This window comes from Panulirus ornatus, chromosome 29, assembly GCF_036320965.1.
Source record: "Panulirus ornatus isolate Po-2019 chromosome 29, ASM3632096v1, whole genome shotgun sequence".
Taxonomy (NCBI): Eukaryota; Metazoa; Arthropoda; class Malacostraca; order Decapoda; family Palinuridae; genus Panulirus; species Panulirus ornatus.
This window is the reverse complement of record NC_092252.1, coordinates 13,485,670-13,509,432: the sequence shown is the minus strand read 5'-3', so window position 1 is coordinate 13,509,432 and position 23,763 is coordinate 13,485,670. Positions and strand designations below refer to the sequence as shown.

The 23,763-nt window shown below is 37.9% G+C and overlaps 1 protein-coding gene and 1 non-coding gene across 3 annotated transcripts; both read left to right on the top strand.

The window, feature by feature from the left end:
• Positions 1 to 42: 42 nt before the first annotated feature.
• LOC139758120 (induced myeloid leukemia cell differentiation protein Mcl-1-like) lies at positions 43 to 7,992 on the top strand. Of its 2 annotated transcripts, XR_011714763.1 has the most exons (3): positions 43 to 857; positions 4,115 to 4,303; positions 7,917 to 7,992. XR_011714763.1 is itself a non-coding variant. In XM_071679239.1 (2 exons), exons 1-2 carry the CDS (start codon positions 132 to 134, stop codon positions 4,235 to 4,237), a joined length of 849 nt encoding a protein of 282 aa, XP_071535340.1. In that variant the 5' UTR covers positions 43 to 131; the 3' UTR covers positions 4,238 to 7,332. The 2 variants fall into 2 exon arrangements, 1 of the variants encoding a protein (XP_071535340.1); XM_071679239.1 differs by lacking the exon at positions 7,917 to 7,992 and having other exon boundaries at positions 4,115 to 7,332.
• A 10,070-nt stretch (positions 7,993 to 18,062) lies between these two features.
• On the top strand, positions 18,063 to 18,144 carry TRNAL-AAG (transfer RNA leucine (anticodon AAG)). Its single transcript has one exon. It is a non-coding gene; the product is annotated as a tRNA-Leu (tRNA).
• Positions 18,145 to 23,763: the final 5,619 nt, after the last annotated feature.

Here is a 23,763-nt window from a genome sequence, read left to right as displayed (position 1 = left end):
GACGTCACTTAGCCGAGCCCTGCCGAACCGAGTCTCGGCAACAGTCGGGTCAGTCGGGTGGCCACAATAACACGATACGACAGCGAACGCTCAAGTCGTCAGTCGTGTGACCTTCGCAAGTGTACTCCGCGATGGCTCCTACAGCGAACAAAGATGACCAGTCAGTGAGTGTAAAAGAGACCAGTGATAATGAGACAGATGAAGGGTTCCACTCGCCCGTAGTGAGTAGGTCTGGGCTGCGAGGTGAGAACCTGCCTGGACCAAGAGTGACTGAGGCGGAAGTGGGCGATTGTAGTAGTAGTACTAGTAGTAGTAGTGGTGGTGCAAGTGACAATGACAGCCAGGCTGACTCGGGCTCCAACGCTGTGTCAGACGTGGAAAATGAAGCCCAGCCGAACAGTGCTAGTAGCCAGAGTGGTCCAAACAGTGGTGATAGTGGTAGACGAGAGAGAGACTCTGTGGAGTGTCAGGCACAGAGCCTGGCCGAGTACATCGTGTACACACTTACCGGTAAGAAGAACGAGCAGACAAAGTGCCCCGTAGAACGGACCATGTTGAGGTGTGTGAAAAATATGATGCTGAAGCACGAGATCTTGCTGAAGGGAATGATGAAGAGATTAGACATCACGAGAGAAACTGGCTATGTTTCCTTTGTTGCCGTGGCCAATGAACTTTTTGAAGGAGAAAAGAAAGCAGTTACTTGGGGCAGAATAGTAGCACTGTATGCTTTTGGTGGACAGCTGTCTTTGTACTGTAAAGAGAAAAATATGGTAGACTTCTGTGGCAAGATAGCAGAGTTTATGGGAATCTATGCAAGTGAAGTTGTAGCACCATATGTGAAGAAAGTTGGTGGATGGGTAAGTGCTTTCCCATCCATGTTTGTTTATACTGTGATTATTTGAATGTTTACAAACAACTGATAATATTAGATTTTGACTGGCACTCACACCAGCTAGTCAAACCCAGTGTCACATTTGGGTGTTTCTGTATGGTAGACAAATTCGGCTATGGTCAGTGCGTGTATTTTGTATGGATAGTAGCAGCTTTAAGTCACTTAAAGATGCTAAACCTCCAGTTGTAAAAAGTTCCTATGATTATGCATTTCTAGTTACTCTTACATGTCTATATCTAGAGTCACTCCTTTCTCCAACTTAGCGGGATGCTGCAGGTTACATGGATCTTTAACCATAACATTGATGAGTATGGTGAGTTTCAGGTAGTAGGAAGTGGTGGGTCAGGTGTTTGTAGGTTAGCTTTGGTTTGATTTGGGGAAACAATTTTAGAAATCAGTAATAGGACTTGGGTACAAAAAAACCTCACCCATCATCCCCTAGTGGTGGGAATTTCTTGATGTTATACAAAGGAATTCAGACAGCAATATATATATATATATATATATATATATATATATATATATATATATATATATATATATTTATATATTGCCATTGGTAAATTCTTACCCTTTTTTATTGTTGTGAGGCCTTGCATAAAGGCAGGAAATATTAGTATACTGATAGTGAATTTATCATCAGTATGAGAGCTCTTTAAATAAAGTAAATGGTTTCTTTGACTGGACCAACTTCCTTTGCCATCTAAGGTATCTGTTGGTATTGCTCATGTATAAAGCTTGGCATGAATATGTACTGATATTATTTTAGGAGCTTTAAGAGTGTATCTGCTGATGGCTCCAAACATACCATACTCAGGTGTAAGAAAGCAACTAATGAAAACATTTTGCACAAAATTATTGAGTACACTAGAGGAATAATGTGTTGATTATACTTTTTTAATGAGTCGGTAGTATTGTTTCACATTTTGAAGCAAAGGTATTGATTACATTAGTAGTACTGTTTACCAGAATTTTTTCAACTCATGTGATGCATACTTTCTAAAAAGATAGGTGCTCTATCCACAAATAGATAAGAATAAATTTCGGAATATTGGCATCATATTATTGAAGAAAATTCCAACATGCTTTCCTCAACATTGAAGTGAAAGCGTGCAGGAACGTTTTATTTTGTGCCCAGTACTTGATTATGATTTTCCCTAGGTAGAGTATATGAGTTTGTTTTGTCTCTTTATGTCATTCTCTGTAAATGCATCACAAGTTTTATGTATCATTTACTTCATTTTATGTGATATACACAATTACATAGAATACATACAGTATTTACATTTTTGATTTGATAGATTATTTACGTATACACTTACCAGTTACACACACTAAACATTATTTACATGAATAACTGAAAAAATATCCTGAAGTTCTCTATATATCCAGTATGTCAACAAATAGGAAAAAAATAGTTTCTTTTACTGTAAAAGTGACTATGATGATTGCAGTATTAATCTAGCTACCCAAAGTGATGAGGCAGTTACACTTATGACAGTTATGTGTCTCTCTGGCTATTGACATTTTGTCTAGATGTGTTATGAGTTGTTAGTGACATCTATGGGTCAGATGTCATGAATCTGCTGGAAGCTGATTTATGATTTAAATAGTTTTACCTGAGAAGAAAAATTACTGGGTTTGAGAGCCATTCACATTTGTTACTGGTTTGTGAATATATTGGCAAAAGTTTATTAAAGCTCCACACCAAAAATTAGCCTTGGGAAATGGCTTATGTTTTAGGTGCTATATATAGTTTGAATATTTTATAAGGCAATTGTGGTATATTCAAGAAATTGGGGTTGATGTAAGAAAAAAAACATAATTTCCTTTAACTTCCTAGGAGTTAGGATTTATCTTAATACTTGTATTTTAGGTGATGTAAGACAGTCATACTTAAAAATGAACTATAATTTTGGTGCCCGATGTCTACAAATGAATGACACAGTGAGCAGTAATTAACCTCATTTTCCTTGTATACATAGCTTTATTGATATTGTTCAACAAGATATAATTCTCCATGCTTAACAAATGTTATTGTGTTTCCTAAACACTATGGTAATATTGCAGAACACAAGTAAACAGTATTCAAAGTTAACATTGATACAGAACTATTCAAGACTTACCCAAAATTTTTATGAAGAGATGAGTCCAATACAGGTCGTATGAGGGGAGCTCTTTCTTGTATCACACTTTTGTTCCATAGACATCTTGTGTTGAATTTACTCAAGATTTGAACATTTACAGATACATATGGGTTTTAAATGTATATGGGCTTCTTTTGTGGATATTTATTTTATTAGTATATTTATTAGCTGGTATAGTTAACTTGAATAATGCGGGTTTTAAATGTACATGGGTTCTTTTGTGGTTATTTATTTTATTAGTATATTTATTAGCTGGTATAGTTGTTAATATGAATAATGCAGGAAATTAGCTCTTTGAAGGAACATTGGTTACTTCAATAATTAAATACTGAGTTCTTTTCATCTATTACCCATCATTACATCTGATTATTATGATAGCTGCTTAGGTTATGTGGATTAGGTTTGGACTTGCCATACACTATATATTTTTGGAGATCATTATATACCTTTGTAAATTTCCACATTTTCCCTGAAGGGGGTGACTGTGTTGTTGAGTGGTTGGTGAGGATATATATTGTATGTATGGATAATGGTGAAGTGCCTGATTATTGGCTGAATGCATGTATAGTGCCATTTGATAAAGGCAAAGGGGATAAAGGTGAATGTTCAAACTACAGAGACATGAGTTTGTTGAGTATAACTGGAAAATTATATGGGAGGGTATTCATTGGAGAGGGTGAAGGCATGTACAGAGCATCATATTGGGGAGGGGCAATGTGGTTTCAGAAGTGGTAGAGGATGTCTTGATCAGGTGTTTGCTATGAAGAATGTATGTGAGAAATAATTAGAAAAACAGATGGATTCCTATGTGGTTACCCCACCCCACAGGAAACAGCATTGCCACCACTTGTTGGCGAGGTAGCACCAGGAAACATGAAGAAAGGCCACACCCGCTCTCATCCATACATGAGCTGTCATTTGTAATTATTATTATTATTATTATTATTATTATTATTATTATTATTATTATTATCATTATCATTATTATTACAATATGGCAGCAGGATTTACCATCTTACTGTGAATAATTTTATAGAGAAATGTAATGTGTATTATCATTATATTTTATTTACAGGCAAAATTATGTGAAGAGTTTCCTGCTGAAGATAACTTAGAAAGCAAGGCATGGCGATTCCTCACCTGGACAGCTCTTGGCTTGGGACTGGCAGCTACTGCATCATTCTTCACTTCTCACTGATGAACTATCATGCAGTTTCATGGGGCTGCTCCCTACAGCATTGAAACTTTGGAACTTCATCATCTGGTATATTTTTTCCCACCAGTTACACAACCAGTGTGCTAGGTGTTACACTCTGAGGAGTTCAGTACCCTCTTCCCCATTTATCTGCGGAATAGTTTTCGTCTTTGGTTACAATTTCAACTGGTGCTTCTTGAGTATGTTGACCAAATGTGGTTGTCAAGATTTTGTTTCCTTGGTCGTGTATTGGTTAATATATTGTTAAGCTTTTGGTTAGTATATGGGAAAGGAGGTTTGTAGGTGGATTGGGCATAGCTACAGTACACCTTCTAATAGACAGAAGGTTTTAGGATCGTCCTCATTTTAGTTACACTTCACTTTAACATCTTAAGATCATGAATTTGGTGTTGGAATTTTCTATTCCAGTTGGGTAATTAGATTTTTTTCAAGTAGAACATTTTATTTTGATTATTATAAAAGTGTTTATATTATTTTTCCACCTCAGTGCAAAACTGTAGATTGCTTCTATATCATGTAAATAGAAATGTTGATGTAGTTGTAAATGATCATTCTTCATAAAATATCAAGTGATGAATAATTCCAGATAATGCATTTAGGTTGGATGCAGAGTAAGAGGATTATTGGTTTTAAAGAAACAGCTGTATGATATAGAGTTTTGAACCCATCCTGCTTCTTAATGTGTTTTTGATGATAAGTGTAGGTTTGGCTTTTGATTATTATCCATTTGTTTATTGCAATTTCTAATTTTTCATGAAAAGTTTTCTGTTTGGTCCTTCATGTTGTGCTTCCAGTAAAACCTCGAAGATACACTGTGATCTGAGCATTTGCACATTTCCATGACTGCAATAAGCCTGTATCTTTATACACATTTTATCTTTCTTCCTTGATTTTGACCTCCCTCAGATTTCACTGGTCACCTTTGTTTTCTATTTATCTATTGTCTCCTTGTATCTATACTACCTCAACGATATATCAATGATTACCATGTCTTTACTGTATCTTCCTTTAATTATCCTGTCCCCCTCCACAATTTACTCAGGTCCGGTGCTCCATTTACCCTTTTCAGGAAGATCCCTTTGCACAGTGCTGCCCAAACCTTGCACAATTTTTTAACATTCTTCAGAATATTCATGACCAGCCTATTTGTTCTTTTAGTACTGATCCATGGTGTACCAACTAATCTGTAGTGTGGGTTTCACAGCCCCACCCAGACATTGTTGCTCATATATTGAAAACCATAACTACTTTCCTCGAGGCTCTGACAGTTTTCCTACCTTTAAGTATTTTTAATTGTTACTTTTTCTCTTTGGCAAGCCATTTAATCATATTTTAGTCTTTACCCCACCTACAGACACCATCACATTACTTTTGTGTTTGAATTCATTTGAAATTTTCACTTTATAATTCTTCCGTTTATCTGTCTTTCTGTATCTGACACCTGCTCCCAACTGGAACCCTCTTAAGGGGGTGACCACAGGAATAGAGCCTCCATAACTAGTGAACTCTGGTGCCGCCATTTAACCTTTAGTGCCTCACCCTAAACAGGCCACCGGCAGAGTGTAACTAATGCAGTGTTTGCAGAGGCTTCTACCTAATGTTCATACTGACTACTACTACCTAATATTGTCCTTGCCTAAAGTTCTTTTATTCTTCCTGCTTATTCTGCTGTTGTAACCAACACCAACATAGAACAACACTGTCATTTACAGTGAGGTAACTGTAAAATGCCAAAGAGAAAAGCAAGATCTGACAGTGTCAGACTTATTTTCCCCTTAAAGTTGCAGTTCTTCATTTAATGAGCGCTTACCATCAGTCACGCATCATATTACTGTAAGCACCTTAAATTTTCAAAGTTTCCAGCATGAGCCTTATTCTTTGTTATGTTTACTTGATGGAATAAGCCCAGTTTAAAGGTAGTTTACCACTTATGAGGAAATGATTAAGTTTACTCTTAGTTTAGACAGTATTAACACCATACCTGCCATTTTTTGCTGTTGAGAAATAAGAATCCAAGGCAGAAGAAAATAATGAATAATAGAAATTAGATGAGTATCAGTAAGATGCAAATGTTATCAGTAGACAATGCAAAAGCTAATGTATGTGTGAAATAGAGGTCTGTGACCTACTTCTTTTGTGATGGCATAACAGAGTCATATGCTTAGAAGTACATTTGTTCTTTAATAAAAGCCATAAAGTGCATATGAACATAAATTTCAAGAAGATTTTAATGGAGGTACATGTGTATGCATGAACAGCCCATATATATATATATATATATATAGAGTGTATTTCCCCAGCAAGTTTAGCTTAGGCATTGGAATACAAGTTCTCCCTGAAGTATATTGGATTCTTTTGTCCTTGTCTTTATTTCTGGCGTCTTTTGTCTGATGTTTCATCGATGCATTTTAAGGGATTTTCTTCAGTTTTGTTTCCAGCATATGTGCTGTGAAAATATATTGAAAGTTTTCATTCCTTCTAATTCATAGTTTAGAGGGAATTTTAATTTTAGTTGATTTTTCTTCCCATTCAGATCCAAGTTTTTTGTTATGCAAACCAAGTATGGCAAACTGAGTCCATTGCACAAGGGTCTCGTGTTGCATAGGAATTCCAGTTTCATTCACAAATTGAAGTGGTTTATGAGATACTTGTAAGTAAAATAAGATATTTGAATATTTCCTATGTAAATATTGTATAGTTAGAGAACCTTGGTCATTTCCTATGTCATAGAACAAATTACTATTCTAGTATCTAGTCAGTAGCTGTCTTAGCTGTTGTTATGGTATGACAGGTAATCTTTTGTAATACAGTATTTAGTTGAGTCAGCTAGTGGCATGATAGCCACTTAACTTCATACTCATTCCACAGTGTAGATTACAATCATAATCATATTGTCTGTTTTGTAATCAGTCTCTTGTGAAGCAATGGCCTGTACACGATGTTTTGGAAAGCTAAAGCAATATTTTACAGAAATTTTAGTTTTTCATTTTGTTCTCATAGAGTTCATATGCTACATTAGTGAATTTTTTTCTCAGATTTTATAGATATTGTATACATTCAAATAAAGTTAAAATTTACTAATTTTTCATTTACTAAAAAGGAGTTATGAAATCTGTTCCCACCTGAGTCTGTTCACAGTGGTGTCTATATATAGACTTAGTAGTGACAGCCAAATTGAGATGATGCTTACTGGTACCAACCAGCAAAGTATTATTCTAAGCATGATGAAGTATATTCCCTGAATAGTCTAAGGCATATTTCATGAATTTATTCATTATATAGGGGAATAGTAGTAGTCACCCTTCTGTACAGAGGAAGGTCTAAAAACTTATGGTGCCAATGTATGCCTGTTTAGGACTGCAAGTCTAGGCAGCAGAAAAACATAATGACCATGCCTGATCAGGACTTAACTGACAAGTGGCCTTGATAGCATAACTTGGGAGACGTGAGTTGTGCTTTAGCTATAGAAGCTCTGGATTAGATTAGGTGACGTCACCATATGCTGATTTCATCCTGATCGACTTTGATATTAAGGTCCTTGAAAAGTCCCAGTCAGTGTCTGGGGAATGGGTAAGGTTGTCAGTGCATGACAAATACAAGTTTTTATTGATTGCAAGTTTTTATGTATTTGTAACAAAACTTATAAATAGCTTTATTTCAGAGCAGATGAACTATGGAAATTAAGTAGAAGATAATTCCAACTCAGTACTTCCAAGTTATGGATGATGGTCATACAGTTTTGGTAAGACAGCTTTGTAGTAAAGTTATGTGATTTGTCAGTCAGTACTGCTTTTGGTGTATATTAGCCAACAGATTATTAAACTTCACACAACTTGCACATGGATCACTTATGTTTATATACCTGAACCTAGGAACCCCAGGACCCCTCAAGAAGTTGGCCATTTTCACCTGGTTGGAGTACAGGCCATGAAGTGTAGTGATATGAGTTTGACAGGGTAGGGTAATAGTAAGGCAGTTGAGTAGTAGACACATTCTTATACAAAAGATACTGGAAACCATCTTCCACAACAATAACAAAAGGATGTTGACCTACTTCATAGGTGGCCAACAAGCCAGAATTGTTCACAAAGGCTTCACCTCTAAAACCCTCAATATCTACAATGGAATTTCACAGGAAGCAGTTCCCTTTAGTCTCTTCCTTCATATCTTCACAGATCCAACTGCAAACCACACTGTAAAAGTCCTCTGATATCCGGATGGCCCTCATATTTACATCACAGCACCTTGACACTACCCAAGCAGTGACAAACACTGTATATTACACTGGATAATTTAAGCATTGTGTTTTTTGGGGATGAGGGATCTTTGAGTAGGGTTGGTGGTTTGGATGGGAATGGTATAGTACTGTTTTAAAGAATTGCTTGCATAGCACATTGAATTGGGAATGTACTGGGAAAATCTTTGTTTCATTGTGTAGGTGTTGACTGTTGTAGTGGCTAGGCAGCCAGTGTTTTTACACATGCCAGAGGTTACACCGTAAGTAAATAGTCACCTTTGGTGAGGTTGTAACAGAGTGAAGTCTCATTATAGAACTTATCACTTCAAAGAACTCCATTCTCTCCCTACTACTGAGTGTAGTGTAGTCTTTGAACTTCAAGAGCCCCTAGGTCACTATGAAGAGGGTCCTGAGGTTATAGGATAGTAATTTTTTTTTTTATTTATTTTTTTATTATATTTATTTTTTTAATTTTCCAAAAGAAGGAACAGAGAATTGGGCCAGGTGAGGGTATTCCCTCAAAGGCCCAGTCCTCTTTTCTTAACGCTACCTCGCTAATGCGGGAAATGGCGAATAGTTTGAAAGAAAAAAGAAAGAATTACCCAAAGGTCAATTTCTATAAAGAAGTCCTGGTGTTACCTAGAACTTTTCAAAAGTTCCCTGCAGCCTAAGGCTGCAGTACTGCCAGTTGCAGGGAAATGTACACTCCTTTGGAATGGGAAGTTCTTTGATGTGAGTGCTGTACTCTCAGCGATACAGCCTCATGAAAGGTGATATTTTATTCATGGCGTAACCTTAAGCAAGCATAGTCCAGTAACACCTACACACACAAACATATATATATATTTTTTATACATATTCGCCATTTCCCATATTAGCAAGGTATTGTTAAGAACAGAGGACTGAGCCTTAGAGCGAATATTCTCACTTGGTCCCCTTCTCTATTCCTTCTTTTGGAAAATTATAAATGGGAGGGAAGGATTTCTGGCCCCCCGCTCCCTCCCCTTCTAGTTGCCTTGTACAACACTCAGGGAATACGTGGGAAGTATTCTTTCTACCCTATACCCAGTCTCTGGCTGTCATGTATAATGCACTGAAACCACAGCTCCCTTTCCACATCCAGGCCCCACAAAACTTTCCATGGTTTACCCCAGATGCTTCACATGCCATTGACAGCACGTCATTATACATATACTTACATATACACATACACAGACATATATGTATATACACAAGTACACATTCATACTTGCTTGCCTTCATCCATTCTCGGCGATACTCCACCCCATAGGAAACAGCACCACAGCTTCACATGCCCTGGTTCATTCCTATGACAGCATGTCAATATATATATATACATAGATATACACATACACAGACATATATGTATATACACAAGTACATATTCATACTTGCTTGCCTTCATCCATTCCCGGCGATACCCCGCCCCATAGGAAACAGCACCACTAACCTCTCTTTCTCATCCCCACCCCTTTTCAGCGAGGTAGCACCAAGGAAATAGATAAAAAGGCCACATTCGTTCACTCTCATTCTCTAGCTGTCATGTGTAATACGCCGAAACCACAGCTCCCTGTCCACATCCAGGTCCCTGAGACCTTTCTATGGTTTACACCAGATACTTCACATACCCTGGTTCAGTCCATTGACAGCATGTCAAACCCAGTATACATATTTACCATTTTCTGCCTTAGCAAGATAGCACCAGAAAACACTTAAGAAAGTCACTCACACATATACATATATGTATAATACACACATTATATATATACAAACACATTTGTATTTAGAAGTGTTGCCAGGCTCTGACCGCAAGAGGTTATCTTGTGAGTGAAAGGTCACCTTTAGCAAAGCTGTATCAAAGAACTTACCTCTCCTGAGTAATCTATATTTCCTTGCAACTGGAAGTAGTGCAACCTTAGGCTGCAGGAACTTTTAGAAAGGTCCAGGGTAACACCAGGACTCTTTCATAGAGATTACGCAATGCATGAGAAGTGACCATTGGTAAGGCTGTATCTGCATCATATATATATTTAGTGGAGTGTTACTGGATTCCACTTGCTTCTCACTCCTTTAGCGAGGCTGTATCACTGCATCATATATATAATTAGTGGAGTGTTACTGGATTCCACTTGCTTCTCACTCCATAAGGGTTTTCATTCCCCTCCTACTGGAAATAGCATACCTTGGGCTGCAGGAGTCTTTAGAAAGAGGCCTGGGTAACACCAGAAATCTTTTAATGAAATTGGACCCATAAAATATGATATATTTTGAAGGATGTGGAATACTAATTATAGCATAAACTAAAGTTTGTGCCATGCTTAAAGTGGAAAACGTCAAAGAGCCTGACAATCTGAGAACTGTTCAGTGTTGTGTTAATGTACATTTGATGTTCAGAAATGCAATCAGTTTCATGTTTATACGTGTTTTTGTCACTTGATATCTTTAAGCTCTATATTAAAAGACCATTTAAAGTAAATATTTTTCTTGTCTTTTAGGTGTAAACTTTCAAGAAAAATGGGTCTTATGTTTTTAAGTATTGATCTTAAAAGGCTTTAAGAAGGTTTTAAAACTGTTCAGCTGATAGTTGCAGGGACCATGTATTTATACCTGATTGCTTCTTCTGCCTTAGCAAGGTTATGTCAGGAAGAAATAAGAGTGGCCTCATTTACACACATCCACTCTCCTGTCATGTATAATGTACCATAACCACAGATTACCTTCTATATCCATTCTCCATACACTATTATCTTCTTCATATATTGCTTAACATGACCTGGTTCAGCCCATTAGCAACCCCTCGCCTCCTATATATATATCATATTGGTCCAGTCCATTCTATCCGATGCATGCCTATCATTATCGGAATGTTCTGTTCCCTATACCCTGAGGCCTTCTTCACTCCATTGCTCCATCACATTCTCAGTCTTCCCCTTCTTTCCTCTATTTATGACATGTAGTTCTGCTTAGTCTAATCTTTCTTTACTAATCCTTTTTGTATATCTTAACCATTTCAACACACCTAATCAGCTTATGCTGTCATTCTTTACATACTTCACTCCACCTACCTTCCTCAGGCATTTCATTTCCAATACATTAAACCTCTTCCTTTTGCATTCAAAGCCCAATACTCGTATCTTTTCAACACCAAGAATTAGCATACTTTCAAACATGCCCATCTTTTCCCAAATACACAGTGGCCCACATTCTTTTAATGTGCTCAGGACTTGAAGCCCCTCATGACTCACTTCAGCTCTCAAGCCATGTCTACTTCCAGTTACTTGATTCATACTCAAACCCAGTCCCATCTCTCCTGTTGCACCTCATTATCTTATGTTCACATTTACTCCCATACTGTAACAAGGTTTTGGAGTTTCTCATTAAAGTCTGCCACCAGAGCTGTCATCTGCAGATAGCAACTGATTCACCTCCCAAGGCCTCTTAACCTACCTAAGCAAACTATATCCACTCTTTGCTCTAAGGCCTTTGCATTCATTTCCCCCCTCACCACCTTGTCTGTAATAGATTAAACAACCACAGTAATATTATATATTTTTGACAAAGACCCACTCTTGCTGGGAACCCCTCCCATCTCTCTCACATTTTTTTTTTCTTGCCAAAACAGAGATCTGAAAGTAAGGTTTACTGGTTGAGGTAAAAGAGTAATACTTTTGATTTCAGTATCCCTTAGGAATGAGATGTGACATTTAACGTCAGGAGTGCAGAAAAATATAAGCCTAATGAAGTTTACCATGTCAGCAGTGCAGAAAAATGTAAGCCTATGAAATTTACTGTTAGCCATGAAGAAAAATTTAAACCTCGTCAAATGAAATTTCCGTCAGCAATGCACAAAATTATAAGCCAAGTATACATGTATATTTGTATACTCTGCCATCCACCATGGCTAGAACCATACCCATAGTAGCTGTTTGGTTTTAGCTCAATTGACATTATGGTTTTTATGCTTTGGAATTCAGGACTTCATCATACATATCATATCCTACAGTAGATAATACTGTAGGTGAATTACAAAGCATAAAGAAAATTGTGTTAAGACACAATACACGATGAAGGATGTATGTTGATTGCTCCTGGTTTTCTAAAGAATGGTAGATTGAAAACATTTGTTTTGCAGAATGTGCCACTTTCAATAATGCAAGGTTTAATGCTCAGAATTCTGTATAAACTATGAAAGGTACAGTTTTTGAGAATGCACTCAACACTATCCATCAAGAAAACAGTGTTTCTCTGCTGCACTCATAATTTATGTCTTGCTTTGGTTATCAGTTGGATTATCAATGCCCATATATCCAGTAAAAGAGCCCGTGTATCCTTGGGATTACCATGGTCTGCAGGTTTTTGATTTGTCCAACGTTGTTAATATTTAATGTTGATGACAATCGATAACTCTAAAGTCCAAATAGCCCACGATGATGTCATGGGGCGATTAGGTGTGGAGTATTGTAGTTAGGGTTTAGAAATTTTTGATTTGCCTGATTTAACCTAACTCTTGCGAACTCTGTGGACTTAAATGTGTTTTTTCAAAGTGATATTTGCCCTCAATAAGACTTGATTGATGTTTGCCTGGATCTAAATATTTGCCAAATGTCTTCGAAAATGAAAGCCTAAGAATCCAGAAATAAAGGAAATTTAAAAACATTTGATCTATCGTTGCCGACTGTTCGGCAAAATAATAACTGCGAAATGGTGTTCGTGGCCGTTTGTCTTGTAGAAAAAAATTCAGAATTTTAAAACCTTAACTGCTGCAATGATCTCTAAAGTAAAATAATAGGGTATAATGACAGAAATGTCCAGTTCTGACGTATGTAATAACCTGCGAAAATGTGTCGTCCTAAATGCTCATAAGGCAATAGATCTCAAATGCAAACCCTTCGAAAACATTTTGTCCTCAAATAGTCTATATTCTTCAAAAATGAGAACAGAAAAGGCGTAATGCCTTGTTTGCTGGTCGTGAATGCCTACTCTTGCCAGTTCCAATACTATTGTCAGCGCGTCAGAGAACTCTCGCCCTTATGGAACAAGTAGATAGTTACGAAAATGTTGGCTGACCTGAATACAAACGAGTGCCCAATAAATATGCAATATCACCATAAAATTTGATATATATATATATATATATATATATATATATATATATATATATATATATATATATATATATATATATATATATAGTAAGACAATATTTGATAATTGTGAAATTAATATTCCAGTTTGACAATTGAGCTGACAACTATAAACATGTCAAGGGTTGCGGGTCAGTACGCCAGGTGCCTCAAGGAAGGTAACAGCGTACTGTGACTTGCAGCTATTTCTTCTGCGTGCTTGATGTATAAGCAGTTCAGAAGCTTAAAAGTCGCCACATTACAAGTGAGAGTTACGAAATTCATCTTGAGATAATGAAGATCGAGGGAAAGGAGGAACTAACAGTAACATTCCTGAAAATGATAAACGATTGTAAACATGTCGGCGAAGGTGAGTGAGAAACCATTTATATATATACCGAGTTGATGTTCATAGCATTAGTTAAGTAATATCGTAAAAGGCATAGCAACTTTGTTCCGTAGGTTTTCATTTGATGGTAGGAATATAAGATGTCTGCTATTACATGTTATAACGTCTCGAATAGGCATTATCCACATCGGGTTTAAGGAGGTTGCTGGATTTTCTCCATATTTCAGGTACGGGGTTTGCTCGTTATAACAGTGGCATATGTGTACATGTGGAAAAATGTTCACTTAATTTTGCTGTAATCTATAGACCAGCCATTGTGTAAGTTTTGAGTAGCTGAGGCCGGTCGTTACTACTGTCAACCCTGTGAACAACGTAATTGCCTGAAAACCGTAGTTTTTGATAAATTACTAGATTATTATTGATGGTCAGTGATTTTGTTGGAATATCAGTGTAGTCTCCAGACTACTTATGAGCATTATATTAAACTATATTAAGACGATTTCAGTAAGGTGAGGGAGGACTTTTCGTTATTGTAAAAGTTGGTAAAACTTAAGTAGAAATGAAAACATGAAAACCTCACGTAACCTCCCCGTATAGGCCGAGATGTGGAAGTGGCTTGGCAAACTTACCGTCACTTTGGATACTGAAAAAGCCTGTCATGCAGTGCTTGTGAAGTTGAGTACGATAAGGTTAGCAGAGCGTGGTTTGGAATATATTGTATTCTACGTTATAGATTAAGGTGTTAGTGTCGAGGGATATGAATATTAGGGAGAGTGTGGGGTTCATTAATATAGCAGTATGTCAACTTTGGGTATATTACTATATTTTCAAATCTTCTGTGGAAGTTATACAAATTGATGCCGAGTTGGCGGAACGAAATTGTATTATTACTGATTAGGTTTTCTGCTTGACTTGGGTCGTTGACTTGCTTCACTTGGGTGTATTATAGCATATAGGGTCTGCAACGAACCCCTTTTTTTGTATTCGTACTTAATTACGGACTGAATGCAGTGGAGGCATATTCCATTACAGCAGAGTAAAGAATTTTTTAACTTCTTATTTGTGTATTCTTCAACTTATGAAAAAGATTGCATTCAAGATTCCCGTATATATCATGTATGTTTGAAAAATTATTTATATTAAATTCATGAGAATATGACTAGCAAGAGTAATTGCAGTTTATGATTATTTTCGAGCTACTAACGAAGGATACTTAAGCTGACAAAAGAAACTATGTTAGGGTACTGGTTTAGCTACACATCGAAATTGGTCTTGTATATTCCGTAATTTTTTCTGCAATGATGGACACTGTAGTGTTTAGAGAACTAGGAGAAAAGATGCGGGGCGTGGTTTTGCATATCACTACGGTATATAGAAATGAACTGAAATATGGTGAAAATAATCGCCCTCAGTACATTAACCTAAACAGCGTGGGCTCGGGTTAAAAGCTTGTCGACAAATCCCGTTCGACTAGAAATTTCTAATTTTTTTTTTGTTTTTCAAACCGCGCATCAGTTCATCGATTATTAGCTAGGGTCCTTCTGCTGTCAGATAAGTCAGTTATTCTTGAAATGAATTTGATCAAGGAAGGTAACTAACCAAGAATTTATTGATTTTGAAATAATTAAAAGCAGGATATTTGTTTGCTACATAAATGTACTAGCTGTACACTTTTGGTAATTATCGGGACATATGTGATTATCATAAGTCCACTTGCGAGTCGACTTCCTTTTATTTATATATTGAGAACACATTTCACTTCAGATGGCGACACAATTGACCATTTTGTGATAAAAGCATTCGGATCTTTGTTTAAAGATTTTTCTGTTTTTGAGGTAGCTGTACAAGGGTCACCGGCGAAGATCTTTGCCCATTTAATTTCGGCAACTGCTAAAGAGTCACTCCATTGGTCCTATGATTAAGCTTTGGGTCACGATGAAAGCTTATCCAGTCTGCCTAACTACTGACATTTTTTTCCTAAAGATTTTTTGATGTGTTAGCAGCTAGTAAAGGGGGGTTATCGACAGCCGTAAGTTATGTTGTAACTTAAACAGTCGTATCAATATTTTCAAAGAGTTGAATTACGCTTAGCACTTGCGTTTAAAGCCTAAGGTTCACAGTCGGGTGTCCATGCACACCAGTGGTAATGAGAGAGAAAATTTCCAAATGAAAAAGGTCTTTGAATAGGTTTCATGCTGGTAATTGTTTCATGGTGTGGGGTATAATTCCGTTGAAAGTAATAGAAAAGGCATGACATTGATATCAGTTCGGTACCACTCTCGAAACTTTGAAGGGTCTTTATTGATATTTCTGGTGCTACTAGCTGTATTTTTACATAGAAAATACCAATGTGAAACATTGGCGAGAAAATACTAGATTAGGTGGCATGCAGATCTCAGAAAATAAAGGAAAAGATTTCTTGTCAATTAATGCAAGATTGATCGTTGCAAATGTCTCCTTTTGTGATAGTGGCATAAACGTCAGAGTGATTCTGATTATCATATCCACTGTAGTCGTTACAACCCTGTGCCTTTTTTTTTTATACACCGTGGAGGATGCATTGGAAACTTAAATACACAAGACTTTTTCTTTGCACCACGGAGGATGTAAAGAATTCTCCATAGTTAACCCTCTTCGTTAGTCTGTGAATACTATCCGCAATCCTTTAGGTTATAGCTTTTGTATATAATCTTTTCCTCCCTATGTTTGACACAATGACTGGTTTGGCAGGTACACGGTGTAACCACAAATGTAGTAATTGGAATCTGTTTCGTAAGAGACTACTCAAAAATGCAAATAAATGTACCTTCGAAGTCATGGCGACGTGGTCTATTCGTAAAGAAGCATTTTCTATCCTATCCAAACGTTTGATGTGTGTATGCTCTTAAACCTTTGTGGAGTTTCAGCGACTGTCCTCCAGAGTAAGGTGAGGTAAATAAAGTAATCAAATAATGATACACGTCAGGATAAGTAACTTGGGGTAAGCACGTTGTGCTGTCATTTCGCTGATGGAAATTGGTTTGGTTGTCGCACACTTTATTCGATCACAACTACGTTTCTTGGCAACACCAAGACGTTTGTCATACCCTGTGATATATAATGCACATATTCCATAATAGTATACCTAAGGAAAAAATATAGTTTTGGTCATGAGAGGTAAGCCTTCCGGTGCAACTTTGATGACCAATATGGCGGCGGGAGTAAAAACAAGTGACTTCCTTTACACATGTTCTGTAAGATCCTGATTTTACAGGTTAAGTACTTGCCTAGTTGAACTGATATCCATTTCAGCTGCACGCTGGCAGTCTGCCTTTTCCTTAAGAATATTTCGGTCATCTGTAGGATAAATGCGAACTTTTCCGGAAATATATTTTGAGCTCTTGTCGCTACGTGGTTGCTCTTCTTAGTTGTTTGTTGTCTGCGTAATGAGATACTAAAGGCGGATTAATTGGAAAACTTTTTCAGCAAACTTTTTCAGCGGTATATTCAGTAAATAGTAATATTGCGACCTTTAATACCATTTTGGCGATTTTACTTATCGTGTCGTTTTACAGTGGAAAACGATGGTTTTTGATATAATTTTTAAGAAATGTAATACATGTCATTTGAAATCAGTTTTACTCAACTTGTGCAAGAAACAGATTAATATGGATGATATTTAAAATAGTGTGTGTTCATTTGGTTAAAATGTTATTGGCTCGAGTAGTGTGCACATGCATGCACATTTGTTTGTACCTATTATGCCCAGCGAATTTGGTTTTGTGAAATGATGAATTATGGGTTTAGACTTGCTAGGACGTTTCATTTTTTTGTACTTCGTGTATGCTGTTTCATCGAAGGATATCAGATGGTAGAGAAATAAAGGTAACCGATGGTAATGGCTTTAGAATATCCATAAGATATATCGTAAGGGAGACATATTAAGGTAGCCACTCAGAACTCTTGATCAGTGTTTGAATGACTTTTACAAGCCGAAAACGACAGTCTTTTTTTTCTTTTCACGGACCTCAATATAAACTAAACACTTTTCATTGTACCCCTTTGGTTCCAAAATGCACATATTGCAACCTTAATATCGGTAGCGTGGCCGAGCGGTCTAAGGCGCTGGTTTAAGGCACCAGTCTCTTCGGAGGCGTGGGTTCGAATCCCACCGCTGCCAGAGGTTTTCACGACGACATGTCTATGCTGAATATGATGGTCTTGGAAAACAGTGGAAAGTTCTTAAGCGTCAGAGGTTTTATTTCTTGGTAAATAGAATAGATCAGGTAGATCCTAGTACAAAGATGAATCATCATAAATACTCATATGCATATGTAATGTTAAACATAGAGTAACGAGTGTTGTTTCTACGTGGAGTTTCTAAGGTATTGCATTTTATGTTTTTCATTGTTATTAAAGATTTCGAATACCACCTTTTTGAAGACAACGAATATGAAAAAGAATGCCTTTCAGGTTCCTTTGCGCTGCATCCAGCGAGTGCGACCCAAATGCACGCCCGGCGCTCCAGGGGGCTGTATTCATCTCGATTTTCTACCATCTACATCAAAGGCGGGACGAGAGCGATGCAGACACCCTTCTGTAGGGCTATGAAGCCTTAGATTTAGGTAAGTTCACCAATACAGTTCAAGGTGATGATTGAGGATGCAAGTGCTTGGAGTTTACCACTCAGGTTTGTTAAATGTCTTGTGATTAACTCCAAGTTGCGTCATGGATCATCGGTACTCAAAACATAACGTCGTCTATAAACGCTTCGTTTAGCGAGAATAAGAAAATAGATCGAAATTGGTTGAATATCGTTTAATTGAAGTTAAGGAGAAGCATGATCGTATAGACCTTCCAAAGCACCGTTCTCTCATGTATTTTAGCGTACGTGGTAGAAAACGGTACTTATGCTGTTATTCCCGTCAAGGTAACTAAGGTAGTTATTGCCGGAGGGAAGCTACAGATCATGAACTTTGGATTTGTTTGTAATAGGGATGTTCTCCGAGTTCATAGCTAAGTATTATATTCCGATGCTACTTTTTTGAAAGTGCTAGATTTATATACTATGTATTGCAAGTGTTCATCTTTCACTGGGTTCGTTCAGTCTCCATCCACGTAGGTTTTATGCTGACAGCCTACCACTCAAAGGATCGTACAAAAAGTAGTTATGAATTTATCTAACACACTGAGAAGACTCCACTAATATGTATATGGTACTTGGTACATTGCAGGTTATGGTCGATTTCTATGTCCACTGTGTAAAGACGGAAACAAAAAATACAACAGAAAACAAAGATGAACAAAGGAACATTATTTATTTAATTGAAATACTAAGCTACACGTGATTCAAACCACGGAGCTATACATATTGATTGAACTAGCATTATTGTTTAGGATGGTTTTGACTTACAAAGAACGAATTCGTATGTTTTAACAAACTCAAATTCGTTGAGTAACAACTGTTTATGCCCCGTATTTTCACATCTATATACAGTATGAACGAAGCATTTCGTTGATATTTTATATGTTTGTTAAATGAAGGCAGTCGCATTGGGGGGAGGAAGGCAATACTTTATGGTTCAGCTGGTATTGATGCTGCATTTTCGACACTGTTTCTTGATGTGTCCTTGTTGATTTTTGTGAGTTTACAAACTATTTTGATCCATACGGTTACAGCCGGTAGCGACGGAATGAGCGTAATGAATACGGACAAGATGGAAGGAAAACCTGTTTGCCAAGCTACGTGAACAGAAGCCAGATTTGTGCTGGTGTGACGCCCGCTTGGTGGGAAGCAAGCGAACCACCACTAAGGCGACCGTCTCCATATTTCCAAGCGTGACGGTGTTTTGCTGCTTGTATCCCTTTTTTTTTTTTTTTGTGATTACTCGTGTTATCCGTATATCACTGTACTTGAAACTGGCTATATTATGCTGTTGCGTTGTCAGACTCCATTAAATTAGATCATATAGTTGGATTCTAGGTTTAGTTTGCGAATATATAAGAAAAATGCTAGTTAGTACGTTCTTTGTTAAGGGAAATGGTGAAGACGGATGTGAAGGTACCAAATTTTCATTTTATTGATATACGATCAGAAAACAAAGACCACATTTACAGCGCGTTGGTCTATTATTGTAGACGAGTCTTGGTTCCTTTAAGTCCTTGTAAGTGACCGAGCTGGTACAGAAAATGTAGTGTAAAATTACAGTTGTAAACCTTTGGAACAGACATTTATCTATAATAACCAGGATGATATCACCTCTTGCGTAGCGCGGGATATCACGGTGTAGTAGATAATGGCCAAAAATTCCCATTATTGTGGCCCATTGGCGGTGATCCGCTTGGGTGCTCAGCTTCAGCTTCCAGACACATGATTATCTCGGGAGAAGACAGTACTGCTTAGGCCAGGTCTTATTTACCCTGGTTGTCTCGCTGCTAAAGACGGGTGGTTGGCAGTCAGTTATGGCCTTGTACCAGCAGCTGGAGTTTTGTGCAGAGGGTTTGTGGCGATGGTCAAGCCATCGCTTTAGTTACTATAAATACTCGATGTCCGTTCTTAGTGTTCCTTGCTTGGCCTAATTGTCAACAACACTCGGATAGACCCAACATGGTTAGGAACTCTGTTATAGATGGCGCTTCCCTTTGGCTGGAGATTGCGTAATGAGAAAAACTGAAACGTAATTCAAGAACATTGTCGTTATTACTGGAATACCTCAATGATTATGCAGCACAATGTAATTTTGTGAATTGTCATGATTATGAGCTTTAGCATGTTCAAGAGATTGTAACTGCAAATAATTGTTTCCGTAGTGTGGAAGCATTGCTAGATCACCAGGCTTTGGAACTACGAGGTGAGCAAAGTGGTGATGCATCTTGCAATGACTGTTGGTTCGTAGAACCATTAGCAAACCTCAAGAGTTGGGCAGGACGTTTTAGTGAACGGAGGATAGCGTTAGTGGCTGCAATGTAAGGGATTTAGAAGAGGTTGCTAGTGGGTTCCTTGGGAGTTTGGTGATATGACCTTTAAAGTGCAGGATGGTCATATGGACCTGCTGATTCAAAGGCTGTTTGAGAATCTTAGAACCTTAGAGTTAGGTTGGTCAGGTTTGAGAATCTTGTAATCTTAAAGAGCTGGGTTGGCCAGGGATTTTAGCACTGCAGTGTGCTGTATGAACCGTAACAAATCGAAACTAGTTATGAAGGACATCTTATCCTATATACAGTAAGGCAAGAATCATGCATTCCGCCATATTTATTGGCACAAGACACCGATAAAAAGATAGGTTTAACCTTGGCCACCACGTCTGGCTTGAGGACAGGGAGTCTGGTACTGAGAAATTTACTGAGAAGGTATATTGTAGAGGCAGGTATTCCTATATCGCACCGGAGTTCCTGATCTTGAAGTACGTATGACACCTCAACCATAGTATAGGAGTGATCTCAACTGTAGCCTTACTTTTTTTTTTTCTGCATACATTGGTTGTTGGCAAGCCTCCCGACTGTACCGTTTGATGGCTGTGCTGTGTCTGTGTCTGAAGTACGATGAAGTGTTTTTGACTCGACGGTACGGCTGTTGCTGGCTGGCTGGCTGGGTGTTGACGTGGATGTAGAGAGCTGTTGCGGCGTGTGCTGCGCTTGACCCTGACTGACAGCTGTCTGTTCCTCTGCTCACATTCTTCTGCAGTGGTTCCTGGACACGAGTTGTATACCTGTGAAGGGAGCCTTTCTTTTCTGTCCTTGTTTTCCGTTAATGTTGTTGCGTGGCGTTTTGCTGTTGGAAGGACTGACTTGTTCCCAGGGATTCGAAGCATTTGCCTTTGTAGTCTTGTGGAGTATTGCTTATCGTGTCTTCATCATGCTGTGAGCAAAGTGCTGCTGTTAATCCCTGTGTAGGAGCCATTGCCCATGTGTGTAGGAGGAGGAGTGCAGTGGCAGCTCTTACCATACAGAGCTTTTCAAAGTATCGACGCCCAGGTAACGTGAATATGTTGGAATTTTGTTCGAAAATTCAACGATCCAATAACGGAATAATGCTTAGCTGTCGATGTGCACTTGTATATCATTGTTTATGAAAATCCCTATTATCGTACTGAATCATTTGAGATTGTACCAGTACCCCCTGACAATCAAGAGTAATTGAAGTTCACTATATTCTTAAGGCACACAAGGAAAGCAATCGAGCTTTCTTAAGAATTAGAAGTATGATTTTTTTTTTAAATGTTTCATTACATTTTGTCTCTTACTAAAAGTACATGACCAGCGCAATAGGCTTTTTGAGATCGTGTGTTTATGATTATTATAAAGCCCAGGAACCCCTTTTTATTGGATCCCTGCATTTCCCTCTTTTAGAGCGAGAAGTTCCTTTCACGTCCATTGACGAGGGTGACTTTTCGCTGAGCCTGGAGGCTTATGCATATGTAGCTCAGCATGTTGAGCTAGTGATGTGTAAGACTGTTCATCTGTTGCAGATGAAAGATGGCACAAAATATTGTAAAGAAAAATGACTGGAACTGCTACCCGTTAGGGTGTGTGGGTTTTATCCGTCATTAATGATTTTGTGCTCCGCTGTTTGAGCAGAATTCCATCCACACGTCACATTGTACCTGAAAGTTTGGTCTTATTTGAATAGAAGATATAGAAAAGTGATGGAAGAAAGATAATAAAGGTTTAGGCAGTGAAGTAAGATCCTCCTAGTTCTTTAAAGTGTTTTGTTGGTGCTGACAGCAGCCTTCTCTTAGGTACTGACGAGATACTGGTGTGTGTGTGTGTGTGTGTGTGTGTTTCTGGTTTTATATATCAGTGGGTGTTGCTGCTGCTGCCCCGGGGACGCCATTAAACAACAACGTTGACACGGCTGTCTACCCTCTGGCTAAAATGTCATACGGGTATACGTGTGCGTCCTGTTATTTCTGGCGATTTCTGTTGCTTATTAATGCGAGTTGCCCTATTTTAGTCCAGCCCGACGCTGCAACCCTTCGGTGTGATGGCTCGCCCTTCGACATGGCGCTTAGGGTCTTGACCGTCCGTCCATTTCGGGAGTCTTTTAAAAAGTCGTGCTCAAAGGTCGCACCGTTTTCGATGAGCAACTGTCCATCATTTGCCTGCTCCTATGTGGAGTATATCCTTGAAACTGTAGGAGCCCCATAAAAAGGATTCTAAGGTTGGGTAGTAGAAGAGTGATGATATACTTTTGCTGTGCTTGAATGCAAGGTTGAAAAGTTTTATATGTTAGAAGTCCAGGATAGCCTGAATGAAGTTTAAATTTCTTAGAATTTCAGCAAACGAACACACTGGCATAACGATAAGACTGAAGTGTCAGATTACTCGTAATTCGTAATTAGATTTAACGATTTGGTGTCTGTTCACGCTCAGGGGATTCGTAAACTGTAAAGTGGTGAGTAATTTGATTTTTGCAAGTTTGTGCGAACACAAACACGAAACGCAAACTGAATTTCTCATTTTCGTATGCGTGGTTATGACAGCCGTGAAACTCATGTTATGCAGTGTGCTTACACAAGGTTGACACTTTATATGTACAAAATTAAGAGACTGTTTAACACTGTATAAAACTCTCTTAGTATCATACAAATGGTAATAATTCAGTAGCTTCAACATTATATCCACCACATCACTCAGTCATGTTTCGTATCACGAAGTACTGTATTTGATTGATTTTTCCACATTTGTAGAAAATCTCATAAAGTCTCATAAAGGGAAAGGTGTTGAAATATTATTACGTTGGTAACGGACAATTCAGGTTTTACGACGGTAATAAGATTGGGCTGATAGTAAGTCGAAC

What these genes read in the sequence shown, in the direction of transcription:
- LOC139758120 (XM_071679239.1), top strand. Translation starts at nt 132, where the DNA reads ATGGCTCCTACAGCGAACAAAGATGACCAGTCAGTGAGTGTAAAAGAG. An exon ending in TGAAGAAAGTTGGTGGATGG is followed by an intron (nt 858 to 4,114) that starts GTAAGTGCTTTC and finishes TTTTATTTACAG; the next exon opens with GCAAAATTATGTGAAGAGTT.